Genomic DNA, 18,825 nt, shown 5'->3' with positions numbered 1-18,825 from the left:
ATAAGATTATTGATGTATAATGTTTTACATGATCATGGATTTTTTATAATTTTGACTGAATTAACAAAATATGAGTGTGTTCTAGAAATCCAACCTTGTGAATGATTCGCACTGCTCGTTTCTGTAACGGGACTAATGGATTAATTGTGCATTGGTAACTGTTTCCCCAAACTTCAACACAATACGTAAAGTATGGGAGTACCAAGGAGCATTACAAAGTACGGAGTGCATTTTCATCAAGTAGTGGTTTCACTTTATTTCTTTATTTCTTTCTAATAATCAAGTAACAATCTTTTTCTTATACTGTTACTGATTCTTTACTTTCTTTTGCTCCCCTTTCCGTTTTTTCCATCCTTATTTATTTTTCTGTTCTCTCCCACTTTTCATTTAATTACTCCTTTCCTTTTCTCCACGTTCTTCCTCCTGTCTGTTCTGTATGTGTCCTAACATCTTTTCTCTCCTAACCTTTCATCTGCTTTTCTCTGTCCTTTCCCTTGTGTTCTTTTCCTTTCTTCCCTCTCTCCTTCTTCTCTTTTGTCATCATCATCACACGTCCCTCCCCCTCAGGGAGTGGTGGCTGCAGAGAGAACCAGAGGGGGTCAGCTCCTCGAGGAGCCAAAGATGTTGCCTTTCCAAGCGAACACCTTCAGCCTCCAGGTGTCCATCCAGGACGTTCCCCAGTTCCTGTGGAGCATCAAACCCTTCACCACATGTCAGGTGATCACAAGACCTCACACAAGAACACACAACACAAGCTAATGGAATCATTTGAACAGGGTTGTTTTAGAATCACAGCGTGGCCTCTGCAAAGCTTAATCTGCGTCGCTGTTGTTTTTATACTCAAAGTAAATCCATGAACTCCATGAACCGAAACATAATTCAGTTTCTGTTTAACACTTGTCATACGTCAGTGAATATTGTTTTGGTTCTCTTTTCTTGTGTTTTAAATTTCTGGTTTTGTCTTGACAGATTAACAAAGATGAGTTTATAAAAAAAACATTTTGTCTAATCAAAGTCAGTGTTTTAGAATCGTTTTACATCGTTATAATGGTTTATTGTTTGATTGCCACCAATACATTCAGCATTAAGTTGTTTGTCCATCCCAGGAACTTGCTGGCATGTTGCCCCTCGGATCTTTTTTAGAGCTGTTTTGAATTAAAAGGCTATATATATATATATATATATATATATATATATATATATATATATATATATATATATATATAAATAGAATAGAAATATCATTATGAGGCCAGTCGACTTTGTAAGATACACAGCGAGGATAAATAAAATAAACACAAGGAAACTCTTGCCTTTAAATTCTGGGACGTGAGGGGGAAATAATTTAAAATGTTTATTCCTGCACCATTCACTGGCCAATCTGCTTCAAATTTGGTAAATGTTTTCTACATCCCATTATTAATGAGCCAATAGGCTTTGTTGAACATCAGTCGTTTACATTTCTAAATATTGATGTCTTTAGTTTGGTTTTTATTCAGCCGTTCAACCGGCCCTTCAGATATACATCTGTTTACAGTTTTCTATTATAGTTTGTTAGATTGATGTGTAATTTTACGCCCCAAGAATCTTTTATCACAAAGTTTTCTGCCTTTTATATAAACCTTTTTTATTTATTAATTTTACTTTCACTTTCAGATTTTTGAAAGTGGCGTTAAAAACTTTCATGGCAGAACTTGGAATCGGGCGGGTTAATCCTGGAGTTCATGGTTCAGAACATTTGTGCTAATCGACATGTTCCTGAGTGAAAGGAAGGCTGTCCTCCTCCTACAGTGAGACGAATGCTGTCACAACTTTGTAGGGTCTGTCCTAGTTCAGACACCAGTGTACTGGTGGCTGTTAAACTTCATGATCTTTGCTGCCCAACAACTATTCTGAAAGAAAATTGAATCATCCTCATACAATATGACTTGAGTAGCTTTTCAGTTTGGATCCCTACTAATGAGACCAGTTTTTGGATTTACACATTTCAAGTAACATCTTAACATTATTCCTGTTACGATGAGCCGCCTTTTTTATTACATTTTCATGTAAATATGTCTAATAAATCTGCTAAACTGTGAGGAAAACCATCATTTGTGATCGCTCCAGCGCCCCAGGCCAGAGTTCTTATGTAGATTTTTCCTCTAAATTGAGTTTTCTCATATTCCTCCAAAACCTCCTCAAATATGCATATCTTCAGGCACAGAGCTTCCTTTTTATACACAACCATCTGTGCTCGACGAGTCATCGTCATCAATCCAGCAACCCACTGCACCTTCGGATTGTCACAACATACAGTTTTATAGTGATAAATGACAGTTATGGACTGTTATCCATTCTCTGACGGTTAATGTACATGCAAAGAATGTACATTTAACTCTAGTTTGCAATTACCATGAAGATGATGTTGTTTATTTATCATAATTACACATCAAGTCAATCCTACACCACAACAAGAGAAAAAAGAAGCTACTAGAACCATACATCTGGAAGTTAATTTGCATGACAAGTAAAAGTGCAATGAGGCTGTTAGAGATCGGTTTAGGTGAGTGTAGTTACCATATTTCCTCAGTGGAAAACTCTAAAAATCTACAACTCAACTGAAGTTTCCGAGTGCTATAAAAGTGGCAAGAAAAAGTAAGTGAACCCTGTGGAAGTGACTGGTTTCTGCATTCATCTTCCCCAAAATGTGAGTGATCCTTATCTCTAAATCACATGAATTGACAAACACAGTGCGCCAAAGCAGTTAGGATGTCTCATCTCAAAGTGTTCAGGACTGCATCAGTCCACTAGGGCTGTTCGATTAATCGATTTTAAATCGTAATCGCGATTATGTAATTAAAACGATGTTAAAACGTGAAAATCGTAAAATCGATTTTTAACTTTTTTTTTTTTTTTTTGTCTGCACACATATTAATGATTGATACCATATTAACGACTGATGGAAATACCTCTCAATACCTGCGACAAGTTCCCCATCGGAGAGGCTCTTTAGTGTAGGAGGGGGCGTTGTAACATGCCACCGGGCATCCCTCAAGCCAGATGCGCTAGACCGGCTCGTGTTCCTTGCAAAAAACTTGCAAATGTGAATAGAATGACTGACATTACACACCTCTACCTCCTTCATGGGTTGCATTATTATTTAGCATGCAAAGACCCAGTTTAGTTTTAATTAGAAAATTTAATTGGAAATATAACTTACTGTATGTTTGCAAGTGCTGATTTGCTGATTTTTTTTTTCAGAGATAAAACTTTATATTTTATTATATTTTTTAAAACTTTTTTTCAACTTATTTTACAGAGTTTTGCACTTTATTCATTCATTTTTGGTTCAATAAGAGCAAAGTTTGCACTTAAAGCCCAATGGGGCAAATGTTCAATAAAAAAACAGCATATTTGAAATCATTTCTTTGCCTTTTGTCAATTCACAAAATAATCGTAATCGAAAATCGGATTTTGAGAGAAAAAAATCGAGATTTTATTTTTGGGCAAAATTGAACAGCCCTACAGTCCACAGACAACCTGAGTGTAGACAGTTAAGTCCTGTGGCTCCTGTGACGAGACGTGGCTGTGCAGTTCAGAGTCACAGCTGGACTTGGATCTTCCAAACATCCCTTGTCATGAGTTCACCCTATGTAAGACTTTGAACAGGCAGGTTGTCCATGGAAGAACACTATGAAGGAAACTGCTGCTCTCCAAAAAGTTTTGCACATCGTCAATCTGCATCGCTACTGGGGAAACAGTTTATGTAATCATGAAACAAAAGTTCAACGTAGCTGGAGATATTTGAAAAGCTTAGGTTATGTCCAACATCATCTCAGTGATGAAGTGGGATAAAATGAGTTCTCAAATTAGCCAAAATATCCTACAAAATCATGTCAGGGTGGAGCAGCAGGATAGTGCCCCTAAACAGCCACAGAATGGCTTCAGAAAGAGGAAATCGGCCTTTTGAAGTTGCCCTGTTAAAGCAGCCAATGTAACTTTCAGCTTTTATTGAGTTTGGCGGCTCCTTTGGACAAAAGTGGTAGTGCTTTACCAGTAATGTGGAAGGGTTCTATCCACCTCGAAGTTACATAGTGCCAGTGAAGGCGATACAGACCCCTCAGACCATGACAGAGGTGTCATTAAACCTGTTGGAAGTTGATGTTCCATCACAATTACTCTGGAAATATTATATTAAGGTGGAAAAGTTACATAGTGCTGCTTTAAAGTCCAGAATATTAGCCCCTCGGAGAGACTCAGGGTTGCCCTCACAAGAGCCGTTCACACCGGACATCCAAATATTCCCGAGCTGAAGCAGTTGTGTAAAGAGGAATGGTACAACAATCCTCCTGAACATTTAGTGCGTTTACATGGGAGGTTTAATTCCTCTTTAATTCAGAATTAAAAAAAATGCTGCTGCTCTAATAGTTTTATTCTGAATTATTTAATTCGGAATAATTAATTCCAAATTAAAAAACATCATGTAACCGTGGCCATTGTGTAGATATGATCCAGAGCTGAAGCTGAAAGCACTTGCTTGAAGCTCCTACATAGATTTGACCAGTGTTTACAGCATGATGACATCCCAGTTCGGTTCACCTCCAAAACTGCAGCTGAACACCGGAGCTCCAACAGAGCACCAGAACTGCTCTCTGCATCACACCGCCTCCTTGTCACATGCACTTCAATGAAATGAGACACTCTCAGGCCACGTTTACACATAGCCGGGTATTTACAAAAACGGATATTTCCCCCTCTACGTTTTGAAAAATATCCTTGTTTACACGAACCCGCATAAATACGCTGTTAAGGTGCTATGAGCATCCAAACCAGCAGGGGGCAGTGTAACGAGAAGCGTAAAGTCATGCTAGCCAATCAGAATCATGGAAAAAAACGTCAACAAATGACACGCTTGAAGCCTGAATAATATGGTTCTGCGTTAAATCGACGGCGTAGCCTACGTACGGTACGCATCGCCGCGTACCCTACGCCGTAGGTTCTGCGTTGGTGTAAAGCGGAACCATAAATCAGCCTTGACTGCCAGTTACTTCCAAGACGGAACGAGAGTCTTTCGTTTGGAGTGACAGAGAAGTGGAGTTACTTTTAAGTGTGACTTTAGAATATAAAACAGGTAAAATACAAGAAAATATTGACGGTGGCCAAACAAATTGTAAACACAGGTTGCACAAATGATGCTGGTGACGTTTCTGTTGCATAATGTGACGTTCTGAAGCCTAAATCTCCGTTTCCCTCCATTTACAAGCAAATGTGAAAACTGAGTTTTTGAAAATCTCCGCTTTGGCCGGAGTTTTCAGAAATGATTGTTTTTGGTGACTCTGAGCTTCGTTTTCGTGTAAACGAACGGCCAAAACGCATGAAAACACCACCGATTTTGCTCCGTGTAAAGTTGTGCTCTTTGACCAAGAATCCTGCTGCAGCCTCATCGTACTCCCTAAAGTATGTACACCGAAAACACCACCTCAGTCACGAAGGCTTGGCGACGGCATCAGGAGCAGGTGCAGAATATTGGCTGAGCGTGGTGCCATACATCAAGTCAGCTTTCAGTGCTGAAGGGCACCGCAGGTTTCCACAACCAGACCCCCCCCCCGCCACCTCGGTTGTTCCTGGACTCCTTCATCAGCTGAGCAACATCTTCCAGCCCGATCAAAGCCACAAGGGTTAAGTCCGGAGAAAGCACACGGGCCGTCATTCAGGCCCCCTTTAATATGCAGATCTGGCTGAGATGGAGTGTAGCAGAGGTCGCGGCCATTTCCCCACAGATGGGCCTGTTCTGTAGAAATTAATTATGCATCAAAAGCAATTCATCCCTGTATTCACACATAACATTGCTCCCAGCACTTTACACACAAGCTGCTTCTGCTATCAAATTCTTTGTACAAGAATTCAGGTTATACTTGTAAACCACATCAGGGCTTCTTTATCTCTCCGACGGGTGTTTCCTTGCATTAATATATCAAAACGATGAAAACGCGCAAACTTCAAAGTCAGCTCTTACCTTTTATCCCACCAATTCTAAGTGGCTGGATGTGACAGTGTAGGAATAGGAGCTGAGTCATCTTATTTGAAGCACGCGTTAACTTTGCTGTGTACCGCACTCTGATGTCCCGTCTCTCTCTCTCTCTCTTCCAACCCCTTCAGGAATTCTCCTTTGCCCAAGTGTGGTGCAGCAACCAGCAGCCCCTGCACTGTGCCTTCTCCCTGGAGAGATACAGCCCTGCCGCCGCCCAGCTCTCCTGCAAAATCAGCGTGCGGCAGGTCAAAGGCCACGAGCAGATTCTGCAGGTCTACACGGCCGTGGCCGAGGTGAGGAAGGGCGGGGAGGGTGGGCTGTCTTTTTGCCTCCACGCTCAACCTTTATGTAACCTTGCTGGGGCGTGACCACTGACAGCAGCTCTCCTGAGCTTGCACTGTGTATTAATAGAGCGAGGAGGACACTCCTGTCCTCCTCTCCTCTCAGATTTATGCTAAACGTGGCGAGCAACCAACTCCGGCGACTCAGCTGTTCCTCACTGTTTACTCTCTTTGTTTTGTAACCTTTATTTGTCCAGGGAGACATGTGCTCCACAAAACAGCCTACTACACATTCATATGCACCTACACCTGGTAGCTACCTTGCTGTAATAGTCTTCCGTCATCCCCTGAGCTGCTCCAGTGGAGCATTGAGGAGTTAGAAATCCTCATTCAAGAGCACCTTGACAGCAGTTGTTAAGGCGGAGGAACCGTCACAAATGTGCTGGACCTCCCTCAGGGCTCCAGGAGTCATAAAACACATGGTCACACACAGGAGAAATATTATTTACAATTCATTTTATGGTTTCATTAAATTCCTCCTTGATGATTAGTTAGGGTTGAAAGATATGAAGAGGAAATGCAAGAATTTATGGGCCCGTGTGTAGAATTCAAATCAACAGCACATGTAAAGGTCTAATTATGCATTGTGGTTCAATAGGTTGGGTCAAAGTCATCCACACAGAAACAGCGGTTTTATAGCCGATGCCTGTTAGAGAGACACTCTTCAAGGTTTTAACCCTATAATGATCAGATTTTCAGACAGCTACTGAAAGAAAACTGTTGGAGGTGTGTGTTTCTTTCCACCGCTCTTGTGCAAACGCGAAGAAGTCGACTGCATCGAGATCAACAGCTGGTGGGCCAAATTATCCAGTCGGGTTCAATTAAACCCAACGGCAAGAAGAGGATACAATGAAGAGATGGGATTAATAGAGCTCCAGTCAGACTTGAAACTAATGAAAACGGTGGAAAACATAATGGAAAATTACCTTTAATCTTCTACTCGTGAGATCTGGCATTGTATTAGGATGACAGTCTGTCAGGTCCAGAAGCATTCGGATAACATTGTTGTGATTTTTGTCTTCATACACATCAGTGGATTTGAGATAAAACAATACAAATGTGATGGAAATGTATTTTAATTCATTTCAGTTATTGATATAAACAGCAGTTATCTCAAGGCACTTCAACCGTACAGTTCAGCCTGGTCCAATAGAAACTGATATCCATCCTCAGTTGGGTCGAGGTCAAGCAACTGCCTTGGGCTTATTAAGGAATACTTCATGTCTTTGTCTTCAGAAAGTCTTGCGTTGCTTTGCAGTTTGTTTAACTATTATCCGTCTACGCTGTGAGGAGCTGTCTGAGCAGTTTTCTAGCATGGCCTCCTTCGCTTGCCTTGACATCTCTTCACACCGTAAAACCAGTCACATGGCTGCCAAATTCAGGCTCGGTGGCTCATAACAGCTCATTTGGGTAGTGAGTAGGGGTGTAACGATACACTAATCTCACGATACGGTACGATACACGATATTGAGGTCACGATAACGATAAAGAATATTATAGCAGTATTTTTTTAACAACCTTGAATGAGGAACATATGACTGGAAAAAATTGTCTTTTATTTGAAAGACACAAAATACAAAACAATACTGTGCGTTTTCCCTATTGTTACAGTTTGTAATGTTTTATAACTGTTTAAGTTTTAAAGAGCAAGCCAGACCAACCATTTTCCACAAACTGAACTAAATGTAAATGTATTAGCATGTATTAGCATTATGCATCTTCAGTTTCATACAAGTAAAATTATTTTGCCCCAAACTGAATAGTTTCTCTCATGTATGACTTGACTTTTTTCTTTTCCAGAAATGCAACATAACTGTTATTTAGCTCATGACAGAGCTAAGAGCTTCAGCCTAGGGATGGCCCCAATACCGATACTGGTATCGATATCGGGGCCGATACTGCTCTCATATATTCTTACTCGCAAAAATTCTCCGATACCACGCACCAATACCACTTCATTGTTGTTGTAGTTACTGGTTAGTGACTCTAGGGGGAGATGTTGAGCCGCCCCGCGGCTACCCGGGAGAGTGTGCAGCCTGGCGGCGGAGCAGCCGCCGAGCCGCCACTCTATTTTCCTTAATTATACAAACTGGACGGTTGAGTATTACCCTTACTCACAGGGAACTTTATTAAACACTCCACGTAACTCACAGTACAACGTAGTCTCATCGCAGGTACATCAACTGTGCCTGTGCGGTTCTTCACCTGAAGCCGTCCGTGTGAAACAACATAAACAATCCCATTGTTACATTTCGGTTAGCCGCTAGTCGGCTAAGCTTAGCGTGGTGATGAGAAGAGATTGATACCCGTGAGTGAGACTGGCAGCGCCGTTTCAGGCAAGATAGCGACAGTTAAGGTTATTTTGAAATATGTTCACTAGGGATGCTGCGATCCGATCCGCGGATCAAAAAACACGGATCGGATCGCAGTGCAGGGGAAAACTGCGATATTAGCGCTGCGATACTAGCACTGCATTCAAAAAGTCAGCTCCAGCTTTTCCATCCAGCACTTGCTTCTCACACGCGAGGAAGAAAAGAGAGGGGAGGGAGAGCTCACGTGATAACAACAACCGGGAGAGAGTGTGGATAGCATAAAATGTCAGCGGTGTGGCAATACTTTAAAGTAAAGGATGAAAAAACATGAAAGGCAGAGTGCAAAGCGTGTGAAGCACAAGTCTCAAGCAGAGCGCGGTTCACGCCGCGCCCACCGCCGCGTCACAGCGCGGCACGGTGAAATTAAAAATGTTCAATTAGGGCAGGCAGGCTCCACGCAAATGCCGCAGCAGGCCCCTCTTGGGCGCCGCCGGGCTCGGCGGCAGAGCAGTCCGCAGAAAAGATTGCGCAGTTTATTGTGCTTGATGACCAGCCCCTGTCAGTAGTGAGTAATGTGGGATTTCAACGCTTAATTCAACACCTCGAGCTTCGCTACGTTTTTTCTAGGTCTGTTTTTTCTAGGTCTGTTTTTTCTAGGTTTGTTTGATTTTTTAATTTAAATTTGCTTGATTTTTTTTATATTGGCTTTTTCATGTTGAGATGTTATTTATTTTATTTAATGCTACTGCCTATTTTATGTTAAAAAAAATTGAATATCTAAAATAATATAAATGGCTCAAGTTTTGTCATAATAACCTACTGTTGTGGACTTTTCATCTCAGTATTATTCTCATTCTGAGTAATATCACTTTATCAAGCCTTTTCTATTATTCCACACTACAAAATAAGTACTAAAAAAAGTGAACCTATTGGTCAGAACAGAGAGATAGAAATATGCACTGGTATCGGATCGGTATCGGTATCGGATCGGTACTAGGGCTGTGAAAGTGAAAAAGTTGGATCACAGCATCCCTACACTGCTGACATCCCGCTTGCATTAATTGTTGCTATCTTGCCTGAAACGGCGCTGCCAGTCTCACTCACGGGTATCACTCTCTTCTCATCACCACGCTAAGCTTAGCCGACTAGCGGCTAACCGGAATGTAACAATTGGATTGTTTATGTTCTTCTTCTACTTCTCTGTTTTATTGGCGGATCGCAACCAACTTTAAGGTGCATACCGCCACCTACTGTACAAGAGTGTGTAACATCATTTCATTTAGCCTGTTTTTTTTATTCTATTTCATTGTTTATGTTGTTTCACACGGACGGCTTCAGGTGAAGCACCGCACATGTGCAGTTGATGTACCTGCGATGAGACTAAAGTGCGGAGGAAAGCCCGGCCGGCTGAGTTTTGTTTAAAATTGAATTTCTGTTGCAAATAAAACCAATGGATCTTCCAATTCATTGCATTTTTCATTGCATTTTTAGCCTAGTTATTTTTGTGGTAGAAGTATCGGATCGGTACTCGGTATCTGTGAGTACACAAATTAAAATACTCGTACTTGGTGTGAAAAAACTGGTACCGGGGCATCCCTACTTCAGCCACATGCTCCCAGCCTTAGGCAGTAAGATGAACCCCGTTATCATTTCATCCCGCTCCCACTTTTTCGGGACGACACAATCTTTACATCATAAAAAAGATTGATTCATGCTCACCTTATAAGTAAAAGTTCAGAGCTCAAAACCCTGCAAGAGTCCTGTGATCGGGACCGTACTTCTTCTCTCAGCAAACAGTACTTCTTCTGAGCGTAGTAAGATTTTCATCCGCGGGTCGAGGCGCGGTCGTCACGTGATCCCGCTGCACCAATAGTATGCGCGTTACTAGTAAACACAATATATTAATATTAATAACCCAATATCGTGCTACAGTTTGTCCCCTCCACAACACGTATTGTGACGTTTTTGTATTGCAAAATTTTGTGGCACGATATATTGTTACACCCCTAGTAGTGAGAAAATCCAACCATCAACTCCTTTTACAGACAAGTGTCCAAATATAAAGGTGAAATCACCAAAAACTCCAAATCCTTCTGCACCTGACCATGTCCAGCTCCAGCAGCTGGAAACCACGTTTCCAGTGTTTCCACGCTGACGGCTGAGTGACAGTTTACTGCTTAATGTTGCTATGTGGCAGTTGTCCTTTACAGCATCAGCACATTAGCTTTCCATTCGACCAAATCACCGGGCGCTCGGCCTTGAGAAACAATGTCATGCCGCGGCTCCAGTGGCTGCAGTGTGAGGTGTGATGCACCGAACATAATGATTTCTCCATCTCCGGAGCACAGTCCATCAGTGTCTACATCTGTCAACAGTGCACATCGACTCGGTCAAAGCCATCAGTGCTGCATCCCACTTTTAAATCAGAACTGGTAACTTTTCCTGCTGCTTGACGTGTGCAGAGGACACTCAAGGAAAGCAGCAACGAAGAAACAGCCGAGTATTTTTAGAGTTTGCTGTTGCTTCCAGCCAACTTTAGCTCATGGATTATATATTACAGCTAGAGAAAGTTCGGCTTCATCATGGAACAAACAGGATTCATACTTGCTTTTAAGAGTTGCTGACAAATCAGCAAAGCATTGTTGTTGGTGCTACGTTGTTTTTTTCTCCTCCCAGGTTTAGTTAAAGGAAGAAAAAAACAGTACGTCTGCAGCCATCTGTTTGACAGATATGACAGCTTTTCAGCAAGGTTTTGGTGTCCCTGTGTGCAAATGTTAAACATGCTGTCTGAATGGTTCGGATCTGGCGAACCCTCCTCACCTACATGCCTCCCCGAGCTGGTTAAAAGCAAGAACCAAGCAGCTGCAGCTCCTGTCCAACTCTGGTGTGTTTCTGTTCTGTCCTGTCAGGGTGAAAAGGAGCCGGTTCCATTTTTTATGCAGACAGACTGCAGCGTCACGTCCCAATCGGGGCCCAAGGCTTTCAAAATCCCCCTGTCCATTCGGGAGAGGATCTGCGCCACCTTCGACACTGCCAACGCCAAGGGCAAGGACTGGCAGCTCTTAGCCCAGAAACTTCACTTAGACCGGTGAGTTGATCGGGGGTCCACTTGGGGTCCAAATACTGGACGTTGTGAGCCAAACTGCACTTTGTGTAGGCTTTATTTGGGATTTGTTTTTTGTTTTTTACTTTATTTTTATTTTTACTTTACTTTATTTTGGCCCTGGGATGGACTGGTGACCTGTCCAGGGTGTAACCCCTGCCTCTCACCTGAAATGAGCTGGGATAGGCTCCAGCAGACCCCCGTGACCCTGCAAAGGATAAAACAGGGATAGAAAATGGATGCATGAATGGATGGATGATTTCAAGTTTAAAAAATAGCTTGTTTCATGACATCTTTTATCCATTTCATTAAAGCTTCTTTGATAAAGCACTGTAAAAGTGTAAAAAAAAAAACAGGGGAATGGGATGTACATTTCATAATATGCCAATTTTTTGTGACTGACTCACATTTTACGGGTATTTCACGGGTATAGATAATGGATGGATGGATGGATGGACTTTATTTTTAAAGATTTGTATATTTTGGACATTACAACAAAAGTTTAACAGTGACATAAAATCAAAAGCAAAGCAAAACAAAAGAAAGAAAAGTAACAAAAGTGCACAGATAGGAACAACAGGTCGGGTCAGTGAGCCACTCTGATATCAACAACAAAGGGAAATCCACATGGCAGCATTGGAAGTGAAACCTCCATCAAAAGTCCTAAACAAAAATCCTAGGACATCAATTACACATACATATAAACCAACACAGAGGGATGTGAAGAACCTGTACAACTGTTTATCTTCATAAACATCTGCCTCACATTCTCACAAAGATGTACACACACCTCCATACCCTCTTCCTCACCCATCAAAATAAGACGACCACTTCCACCAGTAAGTATTAAATTTACCCATATTGAGGTTCAAGGAGAAGGTAATTTTTTCCATAATATATATTTTGTTTACAATTCCTGTCCTTTCCTCTTTAGTCGGGGGCTCTTTAGTTAGCCACCTCCTTGTTAGAGCTTTTTAACTGGCTGCTAACATTATTTTCATCAGGTATTTGTCACTTGGGTCAAGTGTGGAAGGGATATTCCCAAGATATAATATTGAAGTCTTGTGTGATCTGTAACCCCATTATTGAGTTGATTATATTTATTATATCCCCCCAGTAGGGCTGGATCTTTGGGCAGTCCCAGAAGATGTAGAAATGATCTGCCTGGGGGTTTCCACATTCCCTCCAGCATTGTCCACTTCCTGGCTGAACTTTCTGTGAATGTTTCATTTTCATTTTATTTGGGATTTGTAAAGGCTAGGAAGTGTAATGGCAGAATGACAACCCCCTGTGAGTCCTGAGTGTTGCTTTATATGCAGCAGCACTTCATGTTTTCTCAGCAGCAGGAAACAGGCGCCGATTATTTAACCATACACAAGTGTTAGTGTTTTGCTGTGCGAGATTGCAAACTCTGGATTTGTCCCGGCCTTCATATCCAATTTCCTTTTTTCAAAAACCAGAGTGCAATATGAGAGGCATCTAATTTCTCTCAGCCGTATCAGCCTGATGTATCTATGATAACTAACTTATTACCAGATCACTCTCCTTTCAAAATATGCATTTGTGATGAGGCGCTGCTCTCATGTTCTCCCAGGCAAGTGCCCGTCTTTGCTCGGTCCTCGCTTGTGGCACCTATAATTTCCCGATAAGTGCACGTTAGTGGTTCCTAAGAGGCCTCTGGGAATCCAAATTATCCAGATGAGCTCTCCCCTCCAAGTCAGGCAGCTTTCATGTGAGTGTGATGTGACCAGGAGCTGAATCGAGCAGCTTGGTCCAACACTGCCCCCAGCTGGACGCGCCGCTGAACGCTGCGCTGCACTGGCATATAGCAACACACCAGCTTTTATATCCCTTAAGGAAGAGCTTGGCAAACAAATCAAGGGTAGATTATGTTTGCTGCTAATTATCCAAGACTTCTGGTGTTAGTTTCTTCTTTAGTGTGTCTCTAATTGTCTTAAAGGGTCATATTTCTTTGCTTCAGCTCCATGTGAAAGGAGATGGTTGTAGACTTAGTTAACTGTGATAACAAATGCAGACAGAAAAAGCCAAGTATCTGTTGTTTTCTAGCTATGATTTTATGCGGAAATTTACTCTGGGTGTCAAAGGCTGAAGTTTCTGTTCAGCTATTCCTTACATACTGCATTTATTCCCTTACATACAAAATGAAATGGAGGGAATGTTTTTTTCTGTATTAAGCTCTTCAACCAATTATAGAACATTGTAGGATATAAAGCTAAACTTTTGTATTAATCTCTATTGTAAATGCAAATCAGATTCCGAAAAAAAAATAAGGCAATAGATTGAATTGGATGTCACCATCATGTCTCAAAAGAGCTGGATGTTTACCACCGTGTAGGAATCCTTCTCCTTTCAACAACATTCCACATTCATCCAGGGGCTGGACAGAGCAGTCGTTGGAGTTTTAAGAGTTTAATGTCGTGGCGAACAGGTGAACACAGGCGAACAGGGAGCCTTAATGGTACGTGTAAGGGAAGAGGTGTCTGGAAGACCTCGAAGACGAGGACGCAAGAGAAATCATCAAAGTTATTTTTGTCTAACAGAAAACAGGATATCTCAAACAGCAGAAGACATATAAAAAGACATATAGAAGCACCATTGTGACTTATCAAATGGCAAAAAATCTACAGGGAAGGAAGTAAAGGCAGGAACGTTTAGACACAGGGACCGGAGGAGACACGTGTGGACAATCAAGGGAACTTCAACCTGAACCAACACACAGGGACCAGCCTGATTCATGCACCTACATCAAATCTGTCACAACTCCTCTGGAACCTGACATGCGCCTCCACAGTCCACTTGTGTTGGTAAAAAATTACTGCAGCTCAAAATTTACCAGCTCCAACTTACATAAGAAGTGCTTCAGCTGCTGCGTTGATGTATCTCAGCTGCATCAGAGAGGCCAGAAGAACCCGCACCGCCACTTAGCATCCGCTGTTGTGATTACAGAGTGACACAAACACCAACTATTACGTATCTCTTGCACATCGGCGTGTGTGTAGTTACTCTGTGGCACAAATCAAATTTAACAATTTCAAAATTAGGCAGTGGGGAGTGTGGAGTGTGGAGTTCCTCAACAGTCCTGGCTCTTCTTCGTGTAATTTTCCAATTCATGAAGCTCCCGAGATTTTCAGCTAGCCAAGGTTCTGGACTCCTCAACTACGAAGCCACGCTTTAGTAGTTAAACATTTTTCCTGCTCAAAGATGCATGGTCTGACCTGAAAGTCATGTCTGGATGGGAGCATGTGTTGCTTTACAATGTTTTAGCGTGGATGTTTTATTTCCAGACATAAAGCAGTCCATTCCATAAGCACCAATGCACCCCCGTACCATTAGAGATGCACGCTGTTGAAGTGTACGTGAAAACAAGCCTGGATGGCACATGGCACCCATGGCATCCATGGCATCCATGGTTTCCAAAAAGAACGTCACGTTTCTTTTGACAACAGTTTTCAACTTTGCTGGAGTTGATTTGAAATGACTTCTTGCCCAGAGGAGATGGTGGCGTTTCTGGACCATGCTCACATATGGCCTCTTCTTTGCATGATGGTTCTTTAACTTGCATTCGTGGATGGCACACAAACATCGTTCTTAGTCGGTCAGTTAACAAGTGTTTCTGAGCCCGTGTGATTGTTTCGATGACAGATTCATTCCTTTTTTCACTGCAGAGCCAGAAGATCACAGGCATCCAGTACTGATTTTGAACCTCTGCCAGTCTTTACTTGTGAAAAACTCTATTTTTATACATAGACATACATTCCAAATGTATCTAATTAGCTACCAGATGTTCCTCCAAGTGTTTCTTTTTAATACCACTTACTTCTCCAGCCTTTTGCTCATGTTCAAACTTCATGTAGACTTGTTGCCTCCATCATGTTAAAAAATTAACTTGTGCTTTTCATGAAATGTAAAAACGTTGACTTTAAATATTTTAAATGCCGTCTGTGTTCAGTTGAAAATAAAATGAGTTTTTTAAGACTTGCAGATGCTTGCATTCTGTTGCTATAGAGTGCTTGTGCATCAGTTTAAAAAGGAGAGCAGCCCTGATGTGTCATTTATGGAGCATGCACTCGTGCCATGTAGCAAGCATCAGCATCAGCATCAGCTGTGGGCAAATCTGTTAAAGTGCTGCTGGAGCGCCGGGGAGAAGACGCTCCACAGACAGTATTCAGACAGAGGTATAAAACCTGATTGACAAAGAGGGAAATGGATAAGATAATCAGGTGCAGAAAAAAAGGACAAATTTAATACCCCAAGAACATGAAGTCGAACTTCTAAGATTTCAAAACATACTGTAATTGTGCTTATTATCTGTTCGTGTCAGTAGTCTGAGCTACTTCTGTTACTGCACATGATACTGACGATGCCTCAACCCTGGCCAGGCTCAGCAAACCCACAACAGCAGCTGGAGTCCTGTTGGAATAAAAGGATGTAACTGATCAAACAGCATGGGTTCACATTACTCGGCAGAAATTTCTAACATGCGGTTGCTCTGTAGCTAATTTGATCTATTACCTGTTTGTGCCGCGCATGGAACCAACAGATTGTCACATTTATTGATTTCATGTGCTGCACCCCCATTTAAAAGATTAGAGGACTGATTTTCTGCACCTTCCTGGTTGTTAACTAATGCCACAGAGACATGAGGCCACAATGAACCAAGTCTCCCGCAGCTCTGAGCTGCAGAGCTGCACTGTTGTTCCAAACCGTTTAAATCACATCAAGCGTTAATTTTTTTTTTTAAAGGTCAAAATACATCTATCTTAAATTAAATTTGATGTAAAAAATGTTTCATGTGTTCAAAAATCTGACTCTAATGCCAGAGACTGATAACATGAAATAACATTATTCTTCAATTCTAAAATAATCAAATTCTTTGACGTAGTGGAATTACAAACAGAACAATTCATGTATAAAGCTAGGAACAACTTATTATTTATTTTATTTAAAGGTTTAGATAACAGGGACAATGCACATTAATAACACATTTAAACAAATGTAAAATGTGCTGGAATTAGCCAAAAAGGCTATTTTGCATCCGCTGTCCTACCATCTCACTTACAGGAAATGTTTTATGACAGAGAGGGGAGATATAATTTAAAGGGAACTCTAAATTTTAGGACTCGCAGAACACGAACAACAATGAAAAGATGTTCTATATCAGTCAGTGGAGTTAAACTATGGAACAGAATGGATTCAGAATTAAAACAATGTCCAAACATTAACCAGTTTAAAAACAAATATAAAAACATGATTTTCACAAGGTACAAAGAGGAAGGAGTTTAGCGGCTTTTAGGGGCCTGCAGATAACACTATTGGGTGAATTTGTTTATATTTTTGTTATATGTTATATTATATATATATATATATATATATATATATATATATATGTATATATATATATATATATATATATATATATATATATATATATATACATATATATATATATATATATATATGTGTGTGTGTGTGTGTGTGTGTGTGTGTGTGTGTGTGTGTGTGTGTGTGTGTGTGTGTGTATATAAGTGTGTGATAACAGTGTGTGAGTATATTTATAGTATAGTTAGTTATTATAAATACTTGTTAATAAATTAGTGAATGGGGGTAGGATTAAATAAGTTTACATTTCTTCCTACATCTTTTTGTACATGTAAATTAAGATATTAAGTGTTAAAGGATGAAATTCTTTGTTTTGTTTTGTTTTCTTATCTTCTCTTTTAATGTTTGTCTTTTACATGTGCAAAACCAAATCCAATCAAATCAGTAATGTTTTTTTTACGATGATGTCTATATGAGAAGATAAACACCCACATTAAAGCTGCTTCCTGATGCTTTACTCCTCCGCAGGAACCTGGGCTACTTTGCAAAGCAGCGCAGTCCGTCCGCCGTGATCCTGAGCCTGTGGGAGGCTCACCACCAGCACGCCGCCGACCTTGACTCCCTCGCCAGCGCCCTGGAGGAGATTGGCAAGATCCACTCGGAAAGCTCTCCAGAGGAGGGGGAGGAAGCGGATTCTGACATCAGTCACACAAAAGGTGGGGGCTGCAGTCTACACGGGACGTCCGAACTAACCAATCAGGAGAGCGAGGACTCTGCTGCTGAGCACACAGGCTGACTGAGGACAAACGGACTGTCCGTGCAGCCGGTGATGGACAACGCGCCGCCGTGGGGGCGATGGGAGGTCAGGAGGTCGGGGGGGCAACGTGTGCAGTGACCTCCAGAGGCTGAGGCAGGCCAGCGCCTGCTGCTGATCTGCCCTCCTCTTATAGGAAACCCGTCCATGGATGGACTGTAAATTCTTTTTTCGCTCCTTTGTAACTTATTCTTTAGTTGTTCTTTTATGGTGTGTATCCATTCCTTTGAGTGTACTTTTCTTTCTGAATTGTGTTTTTTGCAGAAGGGAGACCCTTATCACCTCTGGGTTCCCTGCAGTCACAGAGGATAGACATGTTTGCAGAGAAGCTCTTAAATGCAGACAAGGTGTGATTTTTGAGTCACCTGTCACCGCTCAAACAAGCTTTCTTTTTTCATTTGAGCACTGAATCCTTAAAGGGAAGCAGCTGAACGCTTATATGTTGTGATAAGTAAGCCGTCAAAGACGGATCTTAAAAAAAAAAAAGATATTTTAAAAGTTTCGTGAAAGTTTGGCACCTGTGGCACTTGATGATTTATTGGAAGGGGAAAGAAAAAAAAAGAAAAAATATATATGTATGTATATATGTATATATATATATATATATATATATATATATATATATATATATATATATATATATATATGAGCCCTACTCAAAGTGTGAAGGACGACACAGCACACACATTGTAATAAAAATACAAAAAACAAGCTGTGTTGTAATATTGCCAAGAAGGATCTGTATGAGTGTGGAGGGACGGCTCGTTACAGTTTCCTCCTCTGGCAGACAGACCGGGAGGATGCTGTAAAACATCATTTACTGGCACCAGAGAGCATATCGTGGCATCTTATCACCCAACTCCCACCATTAACAGCCGTCACTCGACCTCATATCAGACTCC

The 18,825-nt window shown here is 41.3% G+C and overlaps 1 protein-coding gene across 1 annotated transcript in view; it reads left to right on the top strand.

Moving 5' to 3' along the window:
* unc5db (unc-5 netrin receptor Db) overlaps positions 1–18,569 on the top strand; it is a 338,445-nt gene extending 319,876 nt beyond the window's left edge. The window contains exons 14-17 of the mRNA XM_061730512.1: positions 568–717; positions 6,142–6,306; positions 11,576–11,754; positions 17,638–18,569. Of these exons, the coding sequence (XP_061586496.1) occupies positions 568–717; positions 6,142–6,306; positions 11,576–11,754; positions 17,638–17,905 (762 nt within the window). The 3' untranslated portion in view covers positions 17,906–18,569. The remainder of the gene's footprint in view (positions 1–567; positions 718–6,141; positions 6,307–11,575; positions 11,755–17,637) is intronic.
* The last annotated feature ends 256 nt before the right edge of the window (positions 18,570–18,825 follow it).

The sequence above is a fragment of the Cololabis saira genome, chromosome 9 (assembly GCF_033807715.1).
Source record: "Cololabis saira isolate AMF1-May2022 chromosome 9, fColSai1.1, whole genome shotgun sequence".
Taxonomy (NCBI): domain Eukaryota; kingdom Metazoa; phylum Chordata; class Actinopteri; order Beloniformes; family Belonidae; genus Cololabis; species Cololabis saira.
The sequence above is the reverse complement of the archived record's forward strand: the minus strand, read 5'-3'. Positions and strand labels throughout refer to the sequence as shown.